This window comes from Drosophila arizonae, chromosome 2, assembly GCF_054131065.1.
Source record: "Drosophila arizonae isolate 15081-1271.41 chromosome 2, UAZ_ARI_1.0, whole genome shotgun sequence".
In the NCBI taxonomy this organism is placed as follows: domain Eukaryota; kingdom Metazoa; phylum Arthropoda; class Insecta; order Diptera; family Drosophilidae; genus Drosophila; species Drosophila arizonae.
Genome location: NC_142922.1, coordinates 32,818,931 through 32,846,283, shown reverse-complemented (window position 1 = coordinate 32,846,283; position 27,353 = coordinate 32,818,931). Strand labels below are relative to the sequence as shown.

General features: G+C 40.3%; 1 protein-coding gene across 2 annotated transcripts in view; it reads right to left on the bottom strand.

Annotated features, from left to right (window-relative positions):
- Positions 1–27,353, bottom strand: part of LOC108621635 (uncharacterized) — a 112,551-nt gene that overhangs the window by 59,712 nt on the left and 25,486 nt on the right. Inside the window, exons 3-4 of one of the 2 annotated variants that reach the window (XM_089462732.1) lie at positions 25,053–25,515; positions 15,088–15,145 (exon numbers count right to left, since the gene is read on the bottom strand). In XM_089462732.1, the coding sequence (XP_089318858.1) occupies positions 15,088–15,145; positions 25,053–25,310 (316 nt within the window). In that variant the 5' untranslated portion in view covers positions 25,311–25,515. Of the gene's footprint in view, positions 1–15,087; positions 15,146–25,052; positions 25,516–27,353 lie in introns of those variants that run through there. The other variant, XM_089462734.1, reaches the window with a different exon arrangement.

Below are 27,353 nucleotides of genomic sequence, written 5' to 3'. Positions count from 1 at the left end.
GTCTAGCAACAAAATGTCTGAAACGCTAAATCTATGTAATCACAATGCTTGAACTGGCCGGCATTCGCTCTCTCCGAGAGAAAGGTGTAAAAATATCTCCGAGATGCAGTGCGAGCTACGTGAGCGAAGTTCTTGTCGAGTGCGTTGGCCCCTGCTGGACCCATCCAAGCAGACCTTAATTGCAGTCCGCTTCGCAACGCCCCAGTGTCCCTTCCCATCCCACACCGTCCCTTCCGCCATCCTCCAGAGAAACTAAGCTCAATTGAACGTAATTCGACTCAATCGAGCTGAGACTGCAGCCGAGCGCAGACCAAGTCCACTGAAGTTGCTGTTGCTGACTCTGACTCTGACTCTGACTCTGAGACGTGTTCAATTTGGACTCATGAATGTTTCAGCGTGTTTGTTATGCCAGCTATTGGACTTCGTTTCGGCACTTGCGTCTTACATATTTTTGATGCGATTCGAAGCGTGCACAAAATTGGCAAATAAGCTGAGCAGACCTTCATAATGTAAATGTAGTTTTCAAAATTGACTCTGCCAACTACTGTGAATCCAGAACCTTATCAGGGGACCTTATCAGAGTTTGTATCCGGCTAAAAGAGAAACCAATACGAGAGCAATTTATGCTGATTACAAGTATTTTATTGCATATTCGTATTAGAAGAGCAACAACCTCTTGGCTCACATGCAATGTTTACATATTTGTTCTTTAAGCTGATCAGCAGGTTTAATGTGCAATATAAGAGCCAGAGAATGGTCCATCCAGCTGACACTACACACATTATTAGGACGACATCAATGAAGTGCTGAAGTGCTCAGAGTGTCACTTAAACAAATTGGGTCAGTCGAGAACCTGACAGCAATTGTTGACAGCCGTCTCGGCGATGTCTTGGTGACAAGAGCGCTATAAAAGTGAAATAAAATCCACGCAGACGACCTTGAGAGGCAGTAAAATTTTTAATGACTTTTACTTTTTTACGGCCACCTCTCGTAGACCGTAAAAAGTTGAGCTGGCAAGCGGCACTGCAGAGGCGTGCAAACCAGACCAATGCAGACTCACGCGAGAGAGTCGGGCTCACCTACCGAGCTGATCGGCCACTAGCCGCAAGTAGTGAATGGGCCGACTGTGCGGCTATAATGCGTAGACTTGAACTGGTATCTGGTATATGGTAAGGCATGGCATCTCTTGCATATGGTCTTCAAAAGTAAACAACAACAACAACAACAACCCTTTCCTTACTCGACGTCCTTGTTCGCCTTTCACTTTCGCTCGCTTCGAGCCCTTCTGGTTGTTATTCCCATTTTATTTTTTTACGATGGCCGACTCAGTTAGGAGGACTGCTGCACTGGCATTGAGCTCATCACCAACAATAACATCGGGCCACATTAGGGCGCTCTTATAGCCACGGCCGCGTCGCCTTGAGCCTGAACTCAACCCTTTGCGATACATTGCGGAAACTAACGATAATTGCGCGCAGGTTGTGCCTAATTTGCTTTCAAGGTCTGTTGTTCTTGCAACGACGTGGAACTCGTAAATAATAACCGACCCACTCCCAAACTCATATTTTCCCGAAAAACAAACAACCAACGAAAAATGTGCCAGACAGCAAACTCTTACGGCTATCATTTTAGGAAAGTGTAAATAATTGTAAAATGTGAAATGCAAAATGTAATTAGCCTAATGCTGGCTCAAGGGTTGAACAGAAGAGGCCATCTTTTGTGTACTGGATATATTTAAAACATTATGTGGACTATCATGGAAAATCCAGTAATATAAAAAATATTTTATAAATAATATTATATTAATATTTTGCTCACTCGCCTCTCAAATGAAAACTAGATGAAATGATTTCGAATAAGATATACACAGCTTCCAGTGCTACGTTCAAGTTCTACTTGTCTACTAAAAGATCATTTTGATAATCAAAAATCTCTAGATTGTATATATAACACATTTATATATTTAATATAGTATAATTTATTATTTCTTATAAGTTCTGAATATGCACTAGATATATTTGAATTACATAGGAAGTATAGAATTCGAGCATACTACAGTAGAATCCAATGGATGGTCTATAGTCATATACGTCTAAGAAGCAGAACTTTCTTCGCAATAATCGTACGCACGAATCAATAAATGCGTATATATTTATAGGAATTTCCACAAATACATTGCTTTGATTTGTTTGCTCTCGCTGAATAACATGCCCAATTTTCAATCCGCATCTCAGTGCATTGACACCTGTTTATGTTATAAATGCAGCAATCATTTCCACTACCCTAAATGCGGACCCACTTCTCTCTCTCTCTCTCTCTCTCTCTCTCTCTCTCTTGCTCTTTGGGGCTATTATTAGGATGGCTTTCGTCTGCTGATAAGGATGCTTGTTGGCGACAAGAAACAGCAGAACCTTTTACGAGAAACGTTGCCTGCTGCATGCGGTTCCAATTTTCTCATCGCATTTGCTATGGAATTCGTCGTTGTTCTTATTTTTGTTGTTGTTGTATCCCAACGGCGCTTGGCAAAGTCGACAATTTTCGTTACGAGCGAGCATCTTGCCGAAATGAGAAAACTTCTGGCAGCTGCAAACGTGTCGATGTCGACGGTAGCAGCATTCCGAGACAGAGCCAGACTCGGAGTCAGAGTCGAGGCAGGATTGTTGGCCATAACGCTTGCGAGGCAGGGGCCATAAGTTGCCGAAAGTAAATCTGTTTCAAGTGGCAGTCACTCGGCGAATTGGCTGCCGGCTGTTGTTGGCTCTCCGCTCCCGGTGGACGTGGCCAACGCCATGGACGGCTCTATGCGGTCGCCTTTCATCCAAGGGATTGGAGTGAAGCGCTCATGCCTTCTGTCTGGACAGCGCCAAGCGCTTTCCCTGCAATTATTTGCACAGCAGTTGCAACCATTTGATTGCAGGAGGCGAGCGAGCAGGGAGCCAATGCTCTCTGACTGAGCTGACTGACTGGCTGTCCACCCACGTCCATGCTAGGTTGGCTTTTCTTTTATTTCAGCAAAAGTAACGATGCAGAAGAATGCCTCCGTTCCAGTTTACAAATGCACATATCCTATAAATCCTCGGCTGGCTTTTCTGGTTGGCATACCTGGCATTTGCGACAACTCGAAATGCAGACGAGTTTTAAAAGCGTTACACTGAGAAAAGTCTCAGGCCAACTGGGAGCTCAGTGACAGCTCAAACGACTAAAAGTATATTTTACGAACCAAAATCTGACTCAGTTTACTGCTTAGTTTATATAAAAATATATACTTTTAAATACTTTACACTGCTGCTTACTTGCTTTTCAGCTGTGTAAAATGTAGATTTTTTCGGGCTTAAATTCTCTTAAATAAAGCATTGATACAATTTGTAAATTTTTTAGACTATATGCAATAGAAAGAAGAAGATTCGACAGAGCCCTTGAATGAATATATGGACTTTGAACACATTGAATTTTGGCTATCTGCTAAGCGATAAGGATTCGCTAATAAAAACCTATTCATTACCTGCGTCGTGATTTTATCAACATGCAAGTCGACGTATAAAAGTTATTTACCAATCAAGAACGTATCAAAGAACTTTAGTTTAGGATATCTCATAGTCGGACAGTTCCAGCATTAGCACTAGCATACGAAAATTACTGGAGATCTATGTCTATTTCCTAGTCTAAGCTTCAATAGCCGAAAACAGAACAAAAAGAGAAGAGATAGACCGACATAACTAAATCAGACATTGAACAGATTATTTATGTATAGTAATCTGATTATGTTAACTCATCACCATCAGCATATCTTATTGCATAGTTATTCATTTATGTATACTATACGGATGTATTGAAGAAGTTTACATCTGAATAACAGCTGAAAACCTGTGACTAAGCTTTTTCGTGCAGTGCATAGATAAGCTAATACACTTGTGCACATCTATCTGAGAGCTGGGAATACGTGGCTAGCTCTGCGCTCTCCAGCTCTGCTCATGTTTACGTCTTGTGGTCATAGATGTCGCTGAAATCCCTTGAAGGGAGGCTCACGTTACGCGGGGTAAAGCGCACGGCCCATGGCGCTCTTGGTAGTTGGGGGGGAACACACCTAGATGTACTTATGAAGTAGAGGCAAATAAAACAAGCAGCTAGATATTAGAGAAAACACGGCCAAGTGAATTTTCTTCTACTTCGTTTCAATGTTGATTTTCCCAATTTCATATTTCGATGAATGTCGCAGCGACTGAACCAAAAATATTAATTGAGCCTATGCCTGTTCCGGGTACAAAGCGAAAGCAAATAAACGGCTGTTGACTTGGCTTTTTATACCCTTGTACGGACCCACTAGAACATTGACACAAAATGCGTGTGTATTAGATAAATACTCCTCTATAGAGATATATAGCTGTTACCGGGTTCGTCTGTCTACTTGTCTGTTTCTGCGACAACGCCTATCTCAGTCGGCGAAGGCGATCTGCCCCATATATATACATATATACATATATAATTTATGCAGATATGTTAATACGCTCACATTCACAAGCTGTAGTAGACTGGCGAGATATGTACAAAGGCAACGACGACTAATTAATATTGCAGTGCTGTAGTAGCCCTATTCGGCCAAGTTGACATCGCATTCCATGCTAATATTGGCGGACAAATGGTCTGGTCTCTTCTTCTTTTCAGTTTGGTCACCCAAAGTGCCGGACGAAATATGTTGTCAAAGTTTTTATAGCAACAACAGATTTCTCGCTCGTTGTCAGTGACATTGCGTCAATCTCCTCCGGCTGGGCATCTAATGAAATTTGCCGGCTTCCCCCATGCATCTGCTTACCTCTTGTCACGACAGCTGCACGTCCCTGCTTAATTGTTTCGGCCAATGGAGCTGAGTCTTTAGCAGCTGGTTGCAAAAGATGGGAAAACTTAGATTCATCAGGCCGTCAATCTAGGGGACGTACGTCTACCTTACGCTGGCGCCTTCCCCGAGTTTTTCTCCTCTCTGGTTGCCACAGTTGCGACTAGAACATTCCCATTTGCGATTCCAGCCTGGGCATCATTATAAATCGAACGCTTTATGGATTTACACAAGTCGGCGTCGACCAAGTCGGATAGTTGCGTGCCTCGTGGGCACAAAATAAGTTAAGAACTTTATTCCTGAACTCAACTTAAAATGAATGAATTAACGTGACTAAAATATTAATCTTAGCCCACAGGACTCGCAGTCGCAGCATTTGCATAAACAGTTTCTACGACTCGAACTCCTCGATTCTATATGAGTACTCCGCAAAAGGAAATACATAGTCGAAATAGCTTTCGCTTCACTCTTCTCTCTTCTCGCTTCTCTCATTTCGCTTTTCAGTTTTTGTGTTTTGCTGGCTTCCGTCCAACTTTGAGAAATGGGAAATACGCATGCATATAAAAAGGTGAATTTTATGCAGTGCATGTATTAAAATAATTTCTGCATTCCAGTTATGCAAATTCAGCGCTGCGTCTCTTAAATGGTTTCACAATATATGGCTGTATCTTGGAAACTGACGTTCCAACCGGCATATGGACTTGGCGTAAAAGGGCGTGGGCTTGTGCTTGTGCTTGTGTGTGTATTGATGGAGTGAATCTATCCTTTTCTAAAACTTTATTATTCATAAATACATAATCATAAATTGTGAGACCTTATAGAAAGTGATAGTAAATTTGACAAAAATGACAACAGAGCTATAGCTTTATAATTTGCAATGGAGCATGAGGAGAGCTGTAGTAGTAAGACTGTAGTAAGGCGGGCCTAGTTGATATATATTCCTCAACAATACTATACATAATTACTACATATGAAAAATATGATAAATGAATAGAGTGCATTCCATATATATATTTTTTTTTTTGTTTAAATTCCTTGGAAAAATATATATGAATCTGCAGTCCAAAAAGAAAAGTTTCTGATTCTAATAAGGGATTGCACGATCGGATCTTTGCTTTGCCTCCTTCTGCCAGTTACATACCAGAGCAGTATACCCTGTGCTTTGGATCACGAGGTCAATTGACTGATCAACTGAAACAATTGCCTCAATTAGGCAGCTGTTCAAGAATTCAGTTCATTCAGAGCAGAAAATTGATTCGGACTTTCAAGCCAAAGATCCCATAAGTTACAATTTGCATTCGAACGTTAATTGCTCATTTATTTAAAGATTACTATACTGTAGTCAGAAAAAAAAGAGATATTTCTGATAATTTAACTAATGCTTTTTTTCATTTAAATAAAAACTCGGCTAGAAATGTAGGTCTGAGCGTGTTGAAATGCCGGCGGTAAATGAAAATAGTTAAACGAAGCCAAATGAAACTGGAAACTAGTTTCCTGTCTTACGTGGAAAAGTTAGAAGAAAAAAAAACAAATACTAAATTAATTATAAGCAATTTCATTATTTATGAATGTACAAAATTAATTAACTCAAATTAAGTTTCTATAACATATATAGTTTTTATTGAGATGGTTATTATATTTTGGTAAACTTCGGCTGCTGCTCGAGCAAATATTGATGAAAATCGAGACTGACTTCGATTGAAAATAGAAAACTGTGCTCGGGTGGCTATCCGGGTAACCGTTCCCGGGCCATTGCGCACAGTTTCCATGGCGACGGAGACTCAATAATGGAAGTCACGCGCTTTGGTCAATGGACGCGGCAGCGACAAAGGGGAGGATTCGCTGCCGAGGCAGAGAGAGAAAGAGAGGGAGAGAGAGAGAGAAAAAAAGAGAGAGAGCGAGAGCTGGTTTAGCTGAGACGTGTGCTTGTATTTGTGCGTGCATTGGTCTGAGTGTACCGCTGCTGTTGCTGCTGCCTCTGTCGCTGTCGCTGCCGCTGCCGACGTCGCTGCGATGGCGATGGCACAAACTGGCTGAGCGGGTGAGTTTTTGCCACGCCTGAAGCCGAAGCGAGTCGAGCGCATGTGCGAGAAAAGGACGCACTATGCTTCGTATGAGATACATTCAGTTGGCAGATAAATTCAACATGGCCGAAAGCCAGATAAACTCGACTAGCAGCTCGCCCTCTCAGCGACGGCGCAACAGCGACCTCTAGCGGCGATAAACGCAGCAGCTTATGGACTATATTTATCTATCATTCATGAGACTCTAGAGGCCCAGCCAGAGCTGGTACTGCGCTAGAAGGATGCCAATGCCCAGAACTCATGGCAGAGTTTCCAAATTTCGCCGCTAGGATGATAATCATGCAGATAGGCAAGCAAGATAAGATGAAAAAAAATTGCAAAGAATATACAATTTGTTTGCTGATCTATTTGCATTAACGTAGCTTGCAAAAGATTAAAAAGTACCTTTTAATAGGTCGACTTACTATTGATATTAACATAAATAATAATTATTATATGTAATTAATTACAGCTTTATACCCCTTTATGTAACGATATTATACTGCACATATTTTTCATTCGCAGTTTTGTATTCTAAAAATAAAACGAAAATATACAACAATTTATTATTGCTATAAAAAATAATTACTTTTGTTCAGCATACTCGACTAGCGTATACCCTGTACTACCGCTGTTCGGTATCAATTCTCTTTTTTATGAATATGAGATGGGTGTACTTATGAAGTTGAATTTGCAGGGTATTATTAATTCAATAATTTGGTTTTTAATATACATATATATATATATTTTATGGCTTATATATGTGAACGTTGCTCATATTCACTTGAAAATATACTTGAAAAAAAAAAATTTGTAATTAACATTGGTATTTTATTATAATATAAATAGCTATGGGCGTGAAGATTAGAAAGAACTAGTTTCATAAGTAAGGGTATTCAAATGCTTTGAGTCGTCATTCATATGTATATAAATTGCTTACATAGTTATGTGAGATTTGATTTATGTGAACATTAACTCGAAATCGATCACACATGTTGGTATATGTGTCAAGCTATTCATGAATAACGAATAGACCAAAATTAATATGCATAGCCCAAAACGAGTTAGAAGAATCCAGTCGGGAGTGCTCAAGTATTACACACTCTGAACCTCAACAGATCTCTTCGAACAGAATAGCTTGTCGTATCTATGCATTTACACACGACCGTACAAAGATTACGCACCTAACTACGTCTGTAGCATCCCTGAGAGCTGAGTAAATTATGGCGAAAGTAAATAATTAAGAAGTATAGAGTTGGAAGTTTAGCCACAATTCCGTCATAATTCAGATTTTGTTGAAAAATTAATCTTTGCTTGTAAATATTCATGGAGAAAGTAATTTCAGTGGATTTTGAAGCTAGTAAATCATAAACTCGCAATTGTAAATTGAATAAACTGAGAATAATTCCACATATTTGGTAGACATTGCATTGTTATATTTCGCGCAGCTTTGTTTGAACTTAAAAATATAAAGTGAATGAAAAATTGTAATACATACATAAAACTTGATGATGGAATATGTAAAACGAAGCTATATAAATACTTTTTGTGGTAGGCTAAGCAACCAACTGTCTTTGATATATTTTTACCGTATCAATGCAATATTCCACATTTGCCATAAATTATATAAAATTAGTCTTAGATATAATTGGAGAATAAAAAAAACTTATGCATTCTTACATGCTTACGGAAAATCTCAAGCTTCTGTATAATAAAATTATACATAGCAATATTAATCTTGGTAATCCATTATGCAACTAAATTATTATTATTTTTTCATTAATTTTGAGCATAATTGCTGAAATTCTTTTAAGATGACATATAGATTAGGACAATAATTAATCAATTTTTTTCAATTCGGTTGAATTCATGTCGTTAAAATTACATATGAAGCCAACGAGTTTTTAATTATTTTTTAAATTTTATCAAACCTTTACACATTAGATGAAGTATACGAGATATTTTTTTTTTAAGTAGAAACTTTTAACTACTGTATTTATTTTTGTTCTTCCCTTCGAAACAACCATAATTTGAATAACACATTCGAATAATTCTTATTGCCTTGAAAGTTCAGCCAAACCAATCGGATATCGCGCACGGGTTCGTGTCCTTGTGTCGTGCAGACTTAAGGGCACGGACAATTTGTAATCAGTGCCGTTAACAAAGGGACCCATCAATTTGTATTGACCTATACCCTATACAGGGGATGTCAGAGTGTGTCCAATTGTCTGCTTATGCCCCAACTGAAGTACCCCGTCCGTCTCCGCCCGCCCCAGAAAACCCCGCCACGCAGTGAGTGAATTATGCAAGTGAGGCGATAAAAGCAAAGCCCAGGCAAACTAAATTTATTGATGCCATGCACTCATTAGCATTCAAATTCGAAGACCGCCAACTTGAAGACAGCCCGAGAACGCGAACGAACTCATTAAGAGCCCCAGGCGAAGCCCCAACCATGCCCACAGCTGACAGCCCGGTCAATGGGCGGGCCATGGCGCTGAATAAATAACAAAGTGACAACCACAAAAAACAACCGCGCCGGTGATGGCATAAGGCTACTCGCCAACTGCCAACAGAGCCTGATGAAGAGCCAGCAGCAGCAACAGCAGCAGCATCAACATGGAGAAGAGCAGCCGTAACAACAGCAAGAAAAGCAAGAAAAAGTCAAATAATTGAGCTCACAAATCACACAGGACGGTGGAGCAGGAGGCGCATGGTGTATGGAGCCAGAGGTAAAGCAGCGGCGCACCAATGAACACGAACCAAGTACATTCAGATTCTTTAAATTTATGCACATATATATATATATGTATATATATGTATGTATTTTTCATCCCAACGGCAGCCAGAGACTGTCGAACTCGAATGTTCGTGGAGCCACTTAAGCTCCTCGCTGCCTTGGCCCCATATTCACGTCTGTCTGTGCCCCGAGTCGAGAAACGGCTGGAGCAGAAATCTGCAATCCAACCGACTGACGACTGCCGACAGCCAGCAGTTGCTTAGCTCTGCCTGGTTTGGCCATTTGGGTTTGTTAGCCAGCTGGATGGCAATGCCAATGCCGATGTGGATGTGAATGTGGATGTGGATGTGTGTATGGCACAGCATATTGATGGACCGCAGCAAATTGGCTCCACGGTGCTCATGACCGTGGAACGAACGTGACAAAGGCACTGAGATATATTCTGCAATGGAATCTATATTTATTATTTATGTAGAAGGACTCCGATTGAGAATATTTCTATATAATATTTATAATTATATACATTTTAAATTTTGTTTTGAATAATATGACAAATATTATCCTTAATAAAGAGTTTCTATTTATATATAATGGTATGCATATAGTTGAGCTAGAAAATATATCAATTCACAATAGAATGAATTGAATATTATATATATATATATATATATATATATATATATATATATATATATATATATATATATATATATATATATGTATATTGATGAAGTCAACAACAATAAGTTAATAATTTGTAACATAAACATTCTATACACAAGTTCTTTCGATTTGAAAACCTTTCATTTTTATTCCCCCAACTTATCAATCGTTCAAAGAAAACCATTTGGCAATTTCTGAAGTTTGCATAAATATTTTTCTGGCAACAGCTTTCGAGACATTTCAAGTATATTGAGCAACGTTTCATCACTTGATATCCACTGTGCAACGTTGTTTATAGCTCGCTCAACTTTTTCTATCCGTTATACTCGACAACGAATTGTAAAAAAACAGCATACAAGAAAATGAGAGAAAATAAAACAAATAAAAAACAGCAGCCAGCCAGCACCCAGCCAGTCCGCATACACCAAGAATCATGCTGGATGTCCTGGCTACATCTGAATCTGCCCCAACTGTAGTAGTTGTGGTCGAAGTTGTAGTAGTAGTAGTAGTTGCAGCTTGGCAATCTGCCATCATATGACATAAATCCCCCAATGATAAAACACACGATTGCTCCCCAAAGTTCGTGCCGTTCTCTAAGCTAAGCAATTTTCAGTTACGTCAGGACGAGCGCCAGGAGATCATCTGGGTCTGGGCAGGGCGGTGCGCGCTAGTATTTGCTGAAGTATCCTCTTCAAGTCCCCCAACTAGAAATATTCATTAGGCACATTAAAAAAAGAAAAATATGACGCTGCCCTGACGAGCCACGAAGTTTCGGCCATAAGAAACATCAATCTGGCTTCTTCCGCAAATGCCAATTCCTATGCCAACTGAATGCACATCACCTCAGGACTCGCCGTCAGTTCCTATTCGAATGCGGGTTCAATGCACGCAGCGCCCTTTGACATTCGTCCTTCCCAGCTCCCCTTCGTGGGCTGCCCTTCTGCAATTGCTGTAACTTAATTGGCCCCTTAACACGGACCGCCATTCACTTTTAACTGTCAACTCTAAAGTTGTGTCTTGATCTGGATAAGCATAATCCATGAATAGTGCGGGACTGTGCTTTTAGTTCTATCTGTTGTCAGGCAATATATTGTAGTGGATGTAACAAATTGTTTCAATTTACATTTTTGCTCATCCAAAAATAAATTTTCTTGTTTGTTTCTATTTTTGGGGTGCATTAAAAAATGTTGCTTGTTGGAATAGTCACACACAGACTCACCCATACACCCACACATACGCACACCCAAAAGCAAATGCAAACAAAGTTTTATTTTGCTGTTATGCGGCCGCAGCATTCTCGACCTAGAATACAAATTAAATTCCACAACATCATCAAAAGAATATGGTACAATAACAAGAATTCATCACTGTCCGAATGTCTGCCTGTCTGGCTGTCCATCTGTCCGTCTGTCCGTCTCTCTCTGTCTGTCTGCCACTGATTTGCCCAAATTGTGCTCTGCTCTAATATGAGCCGTTATTTTCTATTGAAATGGGGGTGGGTTTGTGCACGCGGCTAGGCCGGCCGCCTATGCCATATCAATGGCCGCCGCGAGCGAGAGTTGTGCTCTCTCGCTCGCACCCACGGCGAGAGCGAAAAGGATGCACAGAGTGTTACATACACGCAGAGGCCGCAGCGCAGGACAGTGGTTGCTATCACTTCAATTGCAGTCAGTTGAGGTAGCTGCTCGCGATCCATGGCTGCCGCAGAGACATTCGCAGTTCTGGCCACTGTGCATGGTGCAGTGCTCTATTGGTGTACTGTTGTTGGGATTGTTGTAATTTCGGAGGATTCTAAATTAAATGGGTGGGAGCTTTAAGGCGAACAGCTGGAAATTCTTTATTCGACCCTTGTCTGGGGCCAATTAATATTTCATTTTTACGACTGCGCTTCTAAAAATCCACAGCTCGGCCATTCGAAGTTCGAAGCAGAGCAAAAAGCCGAGAGCGGCGAAAGGGTCGAGAACAGGCGCGAATGGCGAATACCTTCTGCTGCTTAATAAGCCAGAGCTCATTCGAGTTTGGAGTTAAGGTGCGCCTTGCCAGCCCCAGATGAAATTTGTTGGTCTTCTAATCTAATTAGGCATCCAATCGGCCTCCAGAGGCTTCTTCAGCATCAACTACTCATGCAAATTTGGCTGCGAAATTAGTAAAATTTAATCAATTTCAAGCAGCCATTCGCAATCCGAGATGTTGATTAAAAACTTTGACTTGCTCATGAGCAAAGAAAGAGATACGCAAAGCAATTAGTGAAATATAAAAACTGAATGTTCTCAAGCCGAATTTCCATTTAACATTTACATACATGTCAACAATTTAATTTTTTAATTACTATACAAATAGTTGACCAAAATGCAATGCAATAAAGTTCCTGATGGCTGAGAAACGTACGGCTATTAGAAGCATATATATGTATATATATATGTATATATAAACTGTGCTCACACTTAGAGCTATATTCACTGCAGACGTAATTTCATTATTTATTCAAAAGATCATCGACATGACAAGCCAAAGCACAACTCCTCCTGCACATGAGAGCTCTGCCAAGTCGTTTCGCCAGCTACCAGAGATGCAGAAACATGTGTTCATATATATATATATATATATATATATTTAAATATATTCCCAAAAATATGTACGTAATTTTTGTTGTTGATCCGAATTTCATCAGCATATTGTGCTCATCATATAAACAAGACGAATTAGGAAACTTGTAAACAAAAATCGATTTGATTAAATTGAGGTGCCTTTGAACTGGATTTGAAAATATTTGTAAAAATAATTGAATCATAGGATTCCGCGATATGAGGCAACAGTAATCACAATAGATTCATAAAAAAAATATCAATATGCATAAAAGCGAAAAGTTTAGACACAATGTAAGTCATTTCGATATATAGGTGGGAATATTGAATGCATAATTGCTTTAAGCTGTAATTAATGTAAAGTTGAGCAATGGCAGAAAGCAGTTTCATTTGTTAGTTGAGCAGTCAAAGAGCTGTGGTAGTAAGATATATAATTTAAGTATTATCTGCAAAGAAATACAATGGCAGAGTGTTTTAATTAAAGGCAAAAGCACTGGCAAATTGCGACCACAAATTAAGCAACCAATTGAAGCGGGTGTGGAAAGAGCTTAATGAAAGAACGAGCGGAAAGAACTCGCAAGTTCAAACCGCACGCAAGCCCAGGCAAGCAAATAAACGAGGTATTTATTTATGTGGTTTCTAAAGACGTCAACCACATACCTGCCAGAGCAAGAGCTAACTGACTTCCTGCCCCTCTGCCCGCCTGCCCGCTAGCACGCCTGCACGCCTTCCTGCCTGCCTGTCTGCCCCCAAGACTCGGCGTAGTTGAGAGCAGCTTACATAATTGACTGTCGGGATAATTTACTTCCGTGCACTTGCGTGTTTATTAAATTTCTGGGGTTGTCTACGGGCATCGATTCAGAAAACGAATACACAGCCTTCCAGTGGAAGAGGGCTGGGGTACGATGGAGCGACAATAGCATTGGCAATACGATAAACGGATCATACGTTGATATTTCGTATCCACGTCTAGTTACACATATTGCTCATTAGTTGCCCCAGTTTGAGCTTGTCACTGACTTAATGAAATGGAAAGGTACAATGGCACAAAATGACAAAATGGCGATGTCTTACCTACTTTACATAGATACTGTGTTTCATTGTGACTGAAATATATGATTAGAATATACTTATACTATATATTGTATATCTTTATTTGAAGTACTTATATATATACATAATTATGACTGAGGTATGTATTTAGAATATACGCAGTATATGTATGTACAATATACACATACATATTCATTATATATTGTATATGTATCTGTATGTAGACTCGATATATTTCTACTAAAATATATACATATATATATATATATATATATATATATGTATATATATATATATATATCAATCAGGATCCCCACACCATTTAGTTTAATTTAAAAAAGAACAGAAATTGAATGAGAATAGATTCCTGTTGGGTTCATTTGTTCGCTTTGTGCTGAGTGGAGGCCATTGTTCGGCTTAAATTGCTCCAATTCTTACCTGGCGAACGAAGCAGGAGCTTGGCGAGGCGCTTTCGAGTCAAAGGCGCTGCAAGTCACGTCTGCAGCCAACCCATTTACTTAGCTAAACGATGGGGGTTGTACCTGCCGCCATCGTAATCCCCACTACTCCCCGCACCGCCCCGCCCCGTCCTAATGGCATCGGCAGGACACCAGCTTGCGCAAGGCTCGCTGAGCAACCACCCCGAACTAGAGTTTCGCACAAGTTGAGACGTGGCCGGTGCTTGATGGGAGGAGATTCGCAGTGGATAGGTGTACCCAATTGATGAAAATCTTTCAGCCGGGCTACATATGAAAACACGTTTCTGGGCTTATCGCCGGGATATGGAAATTTCGCCATTTATTTGATCAACTTTTGCCTTTTTTCATATCGAGACGGCATTTGCCCAAAAATAAATGGCAAAAGGTACAACAGCTTTGGCCGAACTATTTCATATGCCGCACACACGCATTGCCACCGCCTCGAGGATTGTAATTTAGCAAAAATCATGTTGGCAAATAAAAATGGGAAACATCTTAAGCAAGTTGCGAGCCTTAAGGGATGTAGTCCGCCCGCCTCTGCTCTCGTGCTCTCGTGCTCTCGTGCTAGTTGCACCTGTGCCACAGTTTAAATCGAAAGTTCGTTTGCTGCCATTTATGACTACCTCCATTTCAGATATCTACTATATACATATATTCGCATGTGGCATAGACTCACCCGTAGCAGCTGTCGTCGCACATGTTCGCTCCTCAGGAGGGCCGCGCACGATATCCAACTGAAATTCCATGGAGTTATAGTTAATTAAAATATTTACGCAAGCTTATTGAATTTTTTTTTTTTAGTTTTATATTATTTCAATCGAAATGTCCGTCAATAAATTCCGAGAATAATATTATATTCATATAATCCGATAAAGAATCCTTTAATTATAGAATATAAGTTGATTAGTTTTTCTGTTTTTTACAATTTGAAAATTCACAGTTTTTAATATTGGGCAGCTATCTTTGAGGTAGAGAATGTAAATTTGCAGATTCAAAATGAAATATTGAGATATTGTTGGCAATTTCCACTGATACAGACAAGAGTCTTGCAGATATACTCCGACAGATATACTCCGCAGATTAAAAGTTCCCCAATAAGAGAGCTAAATACGGAATTCGGAAAATTGTGAAAAGTTCAATGAGACGAAAAGTCCATGGCAAAAGTAACAACAAAAAGAAATAATATTGACAAATTAAATGTTCAGATTGAAGTCATTAAATACAATGAAATCTGGTAATATCTTCTATTATATTATTTATATATATTTGATTTATTTACATATATTTTATATTTTATTTTTTACGCATCTAAAATGACGGACTTGAACTCAAATTTCAGCTGCATGTGAATACATAATACACAACATTGCGGGACACAGAAATTTACGAGAACGGATCTTTCACATCATTACCTTACGCATGAGCATCTCATTGAATTGTGAGTGTGAGATATATTTTCATAACAGGCTGTTACACAAGGGACTCAAATTGTTGTTTCCATGCGCATATAGGAGAAGAGGAATAGTTATTCCTGCCATTCGCATTCGCTGACAGAAATGCTGTACACTCTCACTATGGAACTGAGACTCTCCCTAAAGAAAAAGTGGGAGATGGGATGCGAACGGAATAAGAAACTTTGAGCTATGCATCAGTATATAGAGGTGTTTTGAAATAGGATGAACGATGAACACCTACCTACAACATACAACAAAAGACATACATAGAATAGAATATGTAAATGGATAACTTCGTATTCGTATATACCCTCTGCAAGGGTATGCATAACCTCAGAATCATCATTGAATTTAAATGTTTGTATATTTGACGCACATGGGCGAGACCCAAGCAGATTTATGCCACAACACGCTCCTCATTATTATTTCACGCTTATCATTTTATTTCAATGTTTCGGAAGCAGGCGCCGTCTTGTGTGCGAAAGCAAGCAGAAAATACATGGAATGCAATAAATTTATAGTTGGTTCTGTGGATGGGTTAGAGGCCGGAGAGATACAAGGAAAAGTTTTTACTTCGATGTGGACCAACAAGGAGCAGCATCAGGGCAGGGCAGGGCAGAGTGCGTCCTCGCTGATGCATTCATATCCCATTGGGCCCAGTTTTGCGCACATGTACTCATGTCCCTGTACTCGCCCTGATGTGCGCTCCATTACTCCACGGTTATTTGATTACGTCTCCGCGACGCAGCGCGCTGCGATGGCCACACTTATCACACCCCCGCCAAACGAGACTCTCAACATGCTTGCGTTACTTTTATAGGTCTTGTGGTATGCCCTCCTCTCCGACTCTCGGCCTCTCTCTCGCAGCTCCCTGCAGCTCTTCAGCCGTTCACCCGTTCCCGACTTACTCTGCCATCTCAGTAGCCCTTGCCGTCGCCCCTGTCGAGTGGCCGCTTGTTTGTCTATTTGCTTGTTTACCACTCGCTGACATAGCCAGCCCACCCGTAAATTCGGTGTTCGCCCATTGACCAGCCCGGGCTTGCCACAGCCTTCGTCTATATGCCACCCACTCCACTTCAGTGGCGTTCAACGACGTCATCATTTTTTTCACCAACGCGCCTGCATATTTTAGACAGGCTTTTCAGTTGTGTTGTTGGCACTAGTCTGCTTATTAGTCAACTACAGAGTATCCCCAATGGAATATGCTCGTGTGCATAAATTCGTGCCGAGTCCATCTACAAGGAGCACTTATCCCATATTACTCCAGCAATTGCAAAAATGAGTCGAATGGCGAAGGCCAAAGTCCGCGCAGATCTCCTTCTACTGCTCCTGCCTCATCTCTCTATATTCATTGCTTTGCTTCACGTCTCTATCTGGCCTCCAAATTGGTTACATTTTCATAATGAGACGGAGCCATCTTCGTATCGAACTCGAGACCGATGGGAACATCATAAAAGCTCTTCAAACGGCATCGCCCCAAGCCGCCAAACTTTTTCTCATTAATATTTTCCGTTTTCAGAAGATTAGCAGCCAAAGAAAAAGTTTCCGAATCGCTGCTTTCCTCGGCGTTGATTTGTTGAATTCACTCTTGTTCAGACATATTTATGAACGTTGCTATCGAAATGGGGGTCACGACTGCGGATAGTATTTGGAATTCCGACGAGTGATGAGCCGAAGAACTATTGGGAGATGCCAATAAACTACGAGATTCAATTACTGCGCCGTTCTTTCTCTTCCCACGATAATTAGTCTTATACATGTATATATATTCTTATAGCTGATCTGGCCAGGATCAGAGAGAAAAGTATCGATACGTACAAATGCTACTCATTATTCTGCGCCTCTACCTAAGGTAGTTTTTTTCGGCACCCGCTGTGGAAGTAGAACTTCGCTGTCGTGCTCAGCTGGGAAAGGGTTCTGTGTGTCTGCGACGCTCCAAATACAATTACCCAAAAGAGGAAAACCGAGAATTTTTCTACAAAAAATGAAGCATGTCTAATGTTCCAGGAACCACGACACCGACACCGACACCGACATTGACATCGGCGTCGGCGTCGTCGTCGTCGTCGGCTTCGCTGCCTCTTTTATTCTCCTGATAGAAAAGTGAAAGTCTCAACCGCGCGATGCCGCTGTTTATGACAACCATAAAAAGTGCAATTTTCTAGCTGCAGTTTTCCCGTTTGCTGTTGCTCGTCTCAATTGGTTTTCAGTGAACGAACGGGTTCAAACTGTGACCTGCGTTCCGCCTGCTTCTGCTGCTGTCTGTCCGCTGCTCTAACTGCGGCTCCGAATATGGACCATGCACCCATGGGCCACATGCTGTCGGACAGCGCAAATATTTGCCATCGACAGCTGCTGCTGTCTCCCAGTGTTTCAGCGAGACGCTTTGTTATGACAATTGACTGCAGTCTATCTGCGAAATGAGTTTTATTGCCCAATCGCCTAAGAGCTCTTGAGCCATGCATGTTGTTTAGTTATTTCGCTCCGTGACTAGCTAGAAGTCTTACATTGCGACGCCCTCCGCTGGATCAACGAACCCAAGAAGACGATGCTGATGCTGATGGCGTTGCCGATGCCGATGCCATTGCAGGAAATATCCAATATTTTCACAATAAGATCGCTAAATATTAAAAAAGCAAAATGAAAATACTTAATACCAAATGGCTCACTGCTGGACGCTGATGGCCCCTGCAATACTTAAATGCATAAATTGCAACTTTTGCAAATCCGATTAAATGGCCGGCCGAGAAGAAACGGGTTTTCTGTTTGAAATTAAAATATGTATTCAACTCGTATAGCCACACCCGTCGCCTGCCCACAGATTCGCACATCCGCATATATACTGGGGCCTGTAACTTAAGACCCTTAAGTATATATTTTATTGGAAGTGTGTGGCCGTAAGAAGCATCTCTGAGTAATGACTTTATTTTATGTATAGGATGTGTATATAGTCGAATCGATAGACATGGCATGCATAAACCATATATTTATTCTCTTCTCGTTGGATAAGTATATAAATATAAATTGTGTATTTATTAAGCAAATAAGTAGGGGAATATGTTAAGCATGTACCCTCCCCTCGGCAGATCTATGTATGCTTCAAGCCTACTACATAACTTTTGTCTCGCACTTGTTTATAAAAATTCATTAACTCTTGCTTATTGAAAATGCTCTGTATTAGTGTGGTATCAGTGTGGTAAATGAAGTCAGAAGTACTTGTAAGCAAATAATAATTAAATTAAATAAAATATAAACGTGATTATTTCCATACCTTAGGTAGTATATCTATAATATTATATCATCATTTATATACAAGTTCTTATTTCCTCAACAATGTTTAATTGACAGTGCAACTAGGCAGAAAAGCGAATAGGATGTAGAAATAAATAATAAATTTAATTAAAACAATAAAAATCAATCAAGTTGAGCTGAAATTCGTTTATAATTTCATATTTATTGAGTAGGACTGCAATCGTTTCGCAAAAGGGTTCGTTTCGTCACACAGCGTTATTCAACTTGCATTGCGCATGGTCGAGCTTTAAAAGATTGTGCTACACACATACACACACACAAACACGCATTTTGGTGGCTGTGTGTGTAACTGTTAAGGTTAAAGTGTAGTTGAACGAAATGGCCACCATATTGTAGCGAAATACTGATGCATCTGCATGGAAAATGAACGAAACATATGTATGTGTGCGCTCATGTGCATGTGTATGTGCATGTACGTGCTGACACGTTGGCCACCGATACAGGAATAAATCCATATGCTGCCCCGTTATGGCATTATGGCAGGCTGCCGCCGTTCGCATGCACATATACATAGGCTAGCGGGCGAGGGAGCGAGACGACGATAGTAATGGCCGATGCAGCGCTGTTGCTGCCTCACTTGCTTTAATGCACTGCTCACTCCACTTCAGATAAGCAGCAGCAACGGCAACGGCAGCAGCAGTAGCAGTTGCTTAGCACTTGGGCCATTAGGACACTCGTTAATTTTATGGTTGTTTGATAGAGCGGCTGGATCCAGCTCAAATCAGTGGCTTTAAATTTTGATAATTTTTAGAAATCAATGGGTCACATATAATTATTAATAATAATGCACTGAGGTAGATCAAGTTGAACTATTGCTTCAAAATTTGATTGTAGTAAATTATACTCTTTGATTCAAATCAATCATCAATGATATTTCAGAATAGAAAAGGGATATATGTATGGACAACAAAGACTGATTCTGATCAGGTACATTAAATATATTTGAAACATTCATTTAAACTTGATTGTATTTAGTCAGTCTGCGCTCCTTAGCAGATTTCCCATTCGTTGCCCTCGTCTGCCCTTTTCAATTCGGCGCGTGCTTTGTTTACAGTACATTTCGGAAATGTGGTAACGGTCCAAACTTAGAATCAACTGCGTGGGAGTTCTGTCAGGGGAGGGGGGTCGGATGGGGTAAGACTGGTAACTGGTAGATGTGAAGCGAGTGGGCCTGGCTAGGAGTCGTTCGGTATTCAGCATTATTATTTATTTTTTGCTTTGTCCCAAGTGAATTCCTTGGAACGTGATTTTCGGCGTTGTTGCTTTTGTTGTCGCTGCACGCAAAAATTATGATGCGAAACGAAAATGCGAGCAAGTCAAGTACGAGCTAAGAATGACTGAGAAGTTCAAGTGTATATAAATACATATATATATAGTATATATATAGTAAATTGCAAGGTGTAGAGGCATACATACATACATAAGCGAGTGTACGTGTCTCATACTTGAACAATAGGATTGGATAGGATAGCTGGGAAGGGGGCGGGCAGGGCTCGGCCAAAATGGAAACAACAACAGAAATTGGCAACCGAAACAACGGACAACAATATCAACAACAATGGAGCATGCCCATGATGATAATGGAATGGTAATGATAGTTTTGCTTTCGTTGCTCTTGTTGTTGTTTCCGCTGGCAATGAACGAAATGGAAACCCAACGAAAGACGAAAATAAAATCGAAATAGAAATGGAAAAATAACAAGAGCAGTAGCAGCAGCAGAAGCAGCAGCAGTTGAGCATAGTACACCGACTCTGTGTCTACCCTGCAGAAGAGAAGCTTTCCTTTGCACTGCCAGAACCTTCAGTTGGGGAATAATTATTGGCCAGCATTTTTTAAATTCTTTTACACCGTTATTATTATCATTTTGGCTAGTTAGTTCTATACCATTATAACTTAACTATCAATATATTTATTTACAGGGTATACAAACTGGACCAGCAACCGAAATGGAAGCTAGCGTAAATCGCTTTTCAACATATCACAAATACATACACACATATACACATATATATACACATGGCACACACACTCACAGACAATCCCAATTCACTTAACAAACATACATATCTGTGTGTGAGTTTTGTGTGTGTATCTGCTGCGGGTCGCATCAAATATATTTTAAGTTTTCCTCTTCTTGTTGGCTCCTTCTTCTTTTTGCTTTTTCTCTTTTCATTCTTCAAAATGTTTAATTTTATCATAGCAAACAAGTAAAAGGAGAACCAAAGAAAAAACATACAAAAAAAAAAAAAAAAAAAAAAAAAAAGCAGAGGAAAAATCATCAGAGAAATTCAAAAGCTTTTAAGTAAATGAAATATTTTTGGCATTTGTTCTTTTCGGTTGGAAAATACGAGAATAGATTCGAGGAAAATGCAGCAGAATTCAGAGAAAAATTGAATCTTAATTTCTTTCTTTAGCTTTCTATCAAACGCATCGAATTGAAGGAAATGAGCAATATGAGCAAGGTTCGCATGGCTAAAGTTGGACCTGGCCTTGGGCACTACGGCGGAATTCTGATTAGAGACAACGGCGACCGCACATACTAAATGGCTGCAGCTCATGTTGACAGCTCGAATGAAATATGGCTGCAGCGGAAATGCCAAATGGAAATCCATTCTCGATTACCATTCTGTCTGTGTGTGTGTGTTCGCTGTGTGTGTGTGCCACCGGATAATATCAATCAGCGGACATTCTTCATTTTTGTTTACTCACTTCACCTGACGCGACCTGCACGTCTTTTGGCGTGGCCAACGGCTGCGCCTCCAATCAGCTCGCTCCTTTAGCTCTGTTTATTTATATTCGACTCGGCTGCACAGTCCAAGTTGAAGTGAAGTCAGAGTTGCTCAAGAGCCCAGCACTCACTGCCACACGCTCCAGACCCAAATACGTTCACAAACAAACATTTCATCCGACTTTGCCTTGGCAATTAGTGGAGCCCATGTCGCCAATCGATTGCGATTGCGATTGCGATTGCGACTGCACTTCGAATCGAGCCCAAGTGCAGCCTGCAAATTGCAATTCGTCTCGTTTCCAGGCAGAAACTAACTTGCGTAGGCTGATTGATTCGCATTGCCTCGAGATAGCAAAGGTCCGATAGAGATAAGTCTACTCTGACAATGTTTTATTAAGATTTGTTTCGTATGCACTCATCGATTGTCCATCAAATATTTTGAAAGCCCTTCAATCACTTTGCACCCACTGTGCTTTGACGGACATAACTCACAAGTCGTTCCAGCATTTGACATTGTGCTTCATAGCAATAAAATTATTCAAGAACGCAGCCATATTGAAGAGGGGCATATTTGCTTGCTTGCCCGCTCACCTGCACGCACCTGCAACGCGGAGACCGCAGGCCGCGACGCCGCGTCTCTTTGCCATAAAAAATAAAAAATTACGAAATTGTCAGCAGTTTTATGGCTCGCCGCTGTTCTCCACATCGGGCAGAGGAACTATGATTGGGATTGCTTGCGTGTCGAGCATTAGGCAGCACCTGTTCGCAGGCCTGCTCCATGCATCTATCAAAACCCAAAAACAAAATGAAGCTACTGGAATTGGAATTGTAATTGGGAGTGGGTGTGGCAGCGGGAGTGGGGGTGGCAGTGGGAGTGAGCCTGAATAATTTGAATGGGCTGTCAAAATGATCATAAAGCAATTAAATGCACCTCGCACTTGCCACTGCCTCTCATCCCTAGACAAGAGTTGAATCGACAACCTGAGTATTAATGTACATAAGTCCCGTTTCACTGCCCCCACCTCTTTGCTTGTACCAATCAAAATGCATTGCCATTGGGCAGCCGCTCTCCGCTCTCCACGCTCGTCTTCGGTTTTTGTCTTCTCCACTGACACTAATTGGCTGCTTTATAGCCCAGTTAAATCGTAAAACTGAAATTTTATGCATTGTCACTGAAACGATTATGACGTCCGTTCGCAACAGTCGGAGAACGGAGAACAGTTCGAAGCCCGCTCTGCTCAAGGGGGAAGTGGATCCATTGGGCTTACGGTAGCTTAACGCTGCTCAGATTTATGTCTTTGCCCACAATATTGTTTGTGTTGCTTGTCAATTTACAATTTGATTTCGGCTTTAAGTTCTCTCGTTCTCTTTATTGATCGCATTTCGCACGCACTTCAGATGCTTATCCGCAGGTAAGCGAAATATGCTTCAATCTTATTTCTATACAGGTATGCTAATAGATATATTTCAATTTCTGAAAATACTTTTACATTTAAATTATTAATTATTCACAGCATTGTATCTGGTTGAAATCGTTATTCGTTGAGTCATTGATAGAAATAAATAAATATATATATATTTATATACATATATAATAGACGCATCGACTATTCAAATTGAGTTTGGCGAAGCCGTGACAAAACGTTCATTTCGCTCGCCTTATCATGAATTATGAATGTTCCATTATGACGTTTTTGCTCTGCTCGCCCCCTATCGATTACATGGTATTGTGTGAAATCGATTATCGATATACAACAAGGTCAAGAGCAGAATGTTTCAGATAATTATAATTTTTTTTGCATGTTTTTTTGATTTTCCAATTTACGATTGGGCATTAGTCGAGACTCAAACCATCAAGCAGATTGAATCTAGTTAGCATTTGCTGCTGCGATGATGGAATGATGGAATGATGGAATGGAGAATGAACTGGTATTGTTCGCTGCTGATGAATTCTCCTTGCTGACGCTATCCTTACTGCAATTGCAGCAATCATTCTTATCCGAATCCACAGTGGCCAGCAGTCAGCAGTCAGAAGAGGCGGATGTGGAGTATTGTTATTAGGATACACAGCCAATCACCCACACAGCAGCGAGTTGCATTGCTAAATTGCATCGACAGCCAAGATTGTTGCCAAATGGGGAAGAGCGCATTATATTTTCCTGCGCAACAAAATCCCTCTACGGGATGCGATAGACAAAGAAGAAGACGGAGACGGGGACGGAGGCGAAAAGTTGTGAAAGCGAACCGAACCGAAAAGAATGCAATGAATGCGGGCAAATCGTAAAAAAAGGAAATTGCATCTACCCAAAGCGCAGAAACTTGCGCAGGACTTTGAGATTCTCATAAATTCTAACAAGATTTCAAGCTGCGCCACGCCATCCCATCGGAATAGGAGTTGCATTGGCTAACTATTCCACGCGGGGGTGGGTTTGTGCAGTGGCAGTCCAAACAACGACGTCCAGTAGGCAAATAGCGCCAGCACTCTCAAAAGAGCGCGGAGCAAAGAGCGCCAGCACGGACCAAAACAATGCGATATTCAAGAGAGCCATACAAGCTTGAACAGGTGCAGCACGTGAAGAGAACTCGTTTAAGAGAGCGACAGAGCCGATGAAGAGCGCAGCACCAATACTAATGCACGCAACCGGTCTTAAGAGCGGATTGCTGCAAAGAGCGCGCACGCACACAAGCGCATCTGAGGGAGAGCAAAGAGCGCGTACACTAACACAAGCGCACTGATAGCTGGGGCTGTATTGGTGAGCGAGCGCCAGCTCTGTTTCATATCAAAAATATTCAACAATGTTTATGAATATTAAACATTTGAAAAATCATACAATTTAATTATGCATTTGCTTTGTACCAATCCATACGAAAAACAAAAAATATTTAATTCTTGTTTGCGTATTCAAAGGGAATAAATCCAACTGGCTATAGTGAATCCCATTGGCATTTATCCAGCCAACGTTGTACTTAGCAAAGACAACATCAAAATGGTTCATGTATTCGATAGCAACCCCCTGAGCAGGACGCAATACAGATGTCTCCTTCCCTCTCATGTGCATGCCCATCACTCGCATCATTTCAACCCCAGCAAATAGCAGCGCAGCATTCGTGTGCGGCCAAACTGTTCCATTTCGTTCCTTTACTTACCTCGAAAACGTCGCTGCCGTCGTCTCTGTTTCCGTCTCCATTCCGTCCTATGTCAGACGAGGTCGCGGTCCGGGCACAACGCAGGCGCACTTGCTTAGCGCTAGCCGCGAGTGTCGCAGCTGCGGCAACGCGGCCTGGCAGAGCCTCAAAAGCACCGCACAAGCAAAAACAACATTTTTCTGGTACCGATATTTCAGTCACGTTACAGAACTTCACAATAGCCGCCGCCGCAGGTGAGTGCCGGTGGCTCGCCAGCATGGCCGCTCCATGGCGGTTCCCTCTCACATCCAAGATGGCTGCCACTGCCTCTGCCTCTGCCGTTGCCGTTGCCGTTGCTATGACAACGCGTTCTCTTCATTCCATTTGATTGCGTCGGCGCTCCATGGCCGTCTGCTCTCACATTCTAAGCAGGTTCTTGGCTCGTCGCCATTGGTTTTATCCGACGGCATTTTGTAGTCTTCAGCTGGAACATGAATTAATATGGAAAAATATCAGAACAAGTATAACAATTTAATATTTTATTCAATCAGAATAATGAAATTGGCAGCTGACAACATTTAAAAACAAACAAAAATAATTGAATTCATTTAATACCTTGTTCAAAACTGAACAATTCCTAATGTGAAGAAAAAAAAATTTATGAGCTCAGTGTCTCATGAATAATACACAAAACTCCAATTGATTTTAAGACTTTTTAAATATTATTTAAAAATTTTATTAAACTATATTCATATTTATAAACTAGCGTAAATATCATTGACTTGAAGACTTTTTAAATATTATTTAAAAAACATATCAAACCTCAATCTTTTTTAAATAAATCATTTATTTATTTATGAGTAATATTTCGCATATTTGTTAAAATGTTTGATCCTTACTTATTATATATTCATACATACATACATATTGGCTTTATTGTTTTCTAAATATGATTTACATAATATATTTATTTTAATATTTATTTATTATAAGTGGTTCGTAAATTTAGTGATCTGTTTGATCTCTACTTATTATATACCCAACATAAATTATAAAACTATATATAAACCACATAAATGTTGACTTTAAGGATTTTTAGATATTATTTTAAAATAATATTCTTCTTCAATTATTTACATTTAATTATTTTTACTATTATATTTATATAGCCAATAAATTTCGCATTCATTAACAAAGTGACTTATTTGGTTTGGTCTACACAAAGTTTTCAAAAATGTTTAATATCAAATGAATGAGATTTTATCATATTTCGTGTCCAATGCTGAAGTACCAATCTTTTAAAGAATATCTTCTGAAATAATCTTTGAAAGAATATCAAGAATATGAAATGTACTCCAGTGTCTTGTTGATGAAGATGAGCTTTGATTGGTGTTAGCAAACTAAATAATAATAGAGTCGGATTTCCATTTGCCGCGCGAATACAAAAAAAGGCAGAGGCAGGTTCAATGCCTGAAACCTATTTTAGCAACGCCTTGTTGACATTTTCCAATAAAAATAAATAAAACAACGTTTGCTCTGGAAACACCTACTGAAGGGAGCTGCCTGAATAAATGCCGACGCTTTAGCTGGCTGCGAAGGCTGCGTTGCCTGTCGCCTGGGAGCATTAGAGACAAGTCTCGGGCGAGGGCGAGGGCGAGGGCAGGGGTAGGGGCGGGTGCTTGTGTGTGTGCGTTACGCATTTTAATACAATTTAATGTCCCATCGAGCTCCATCATCACCGTCCGCTGCCGACTCGCAGGAGCAGCAACAATTGAACTAGATAACATCGCCGCTGCCCAAAAATTCACAAGATTTGCAGGAAGGCAAACAATGGCAATGCTTAGACCGAGGCTAGGGCTAAGGTTAAGCCTAAAGCTAAGGCTACGGCTAAAACTGAAACACTATTTCCGGCGTACGGGCAGTGCCGTATTTTTATTGGAAATCGTTTATCTCAGCTTCAAACGCCTGGCCCAGTGCGAAAACGTGCCCACAGCCAAGAAGCTCCTGCACTGTGGAGAATTGCGTATATATTTTTGTAGTAATCCTAGCCAGCTAAATAAAGGTGAAGTAGATAGAGAATATACTATATTTAATATATATATTTACGATAAGAAAAATAACCTGAACTATATAGATAATATTTATTATATCTGTTTTGCATATTTGATTGATTATCTTTAATAAACTAAAACTGTATACAAACTGTTACACATTTAATATATCAGTTTATATTTCTTTTTCGCTTTAACTAAAATAGTCAAATTATCAAGTTCCATTTATTATTATGAATTATGTGAATAGGCAAATTTACAATTTATAAAA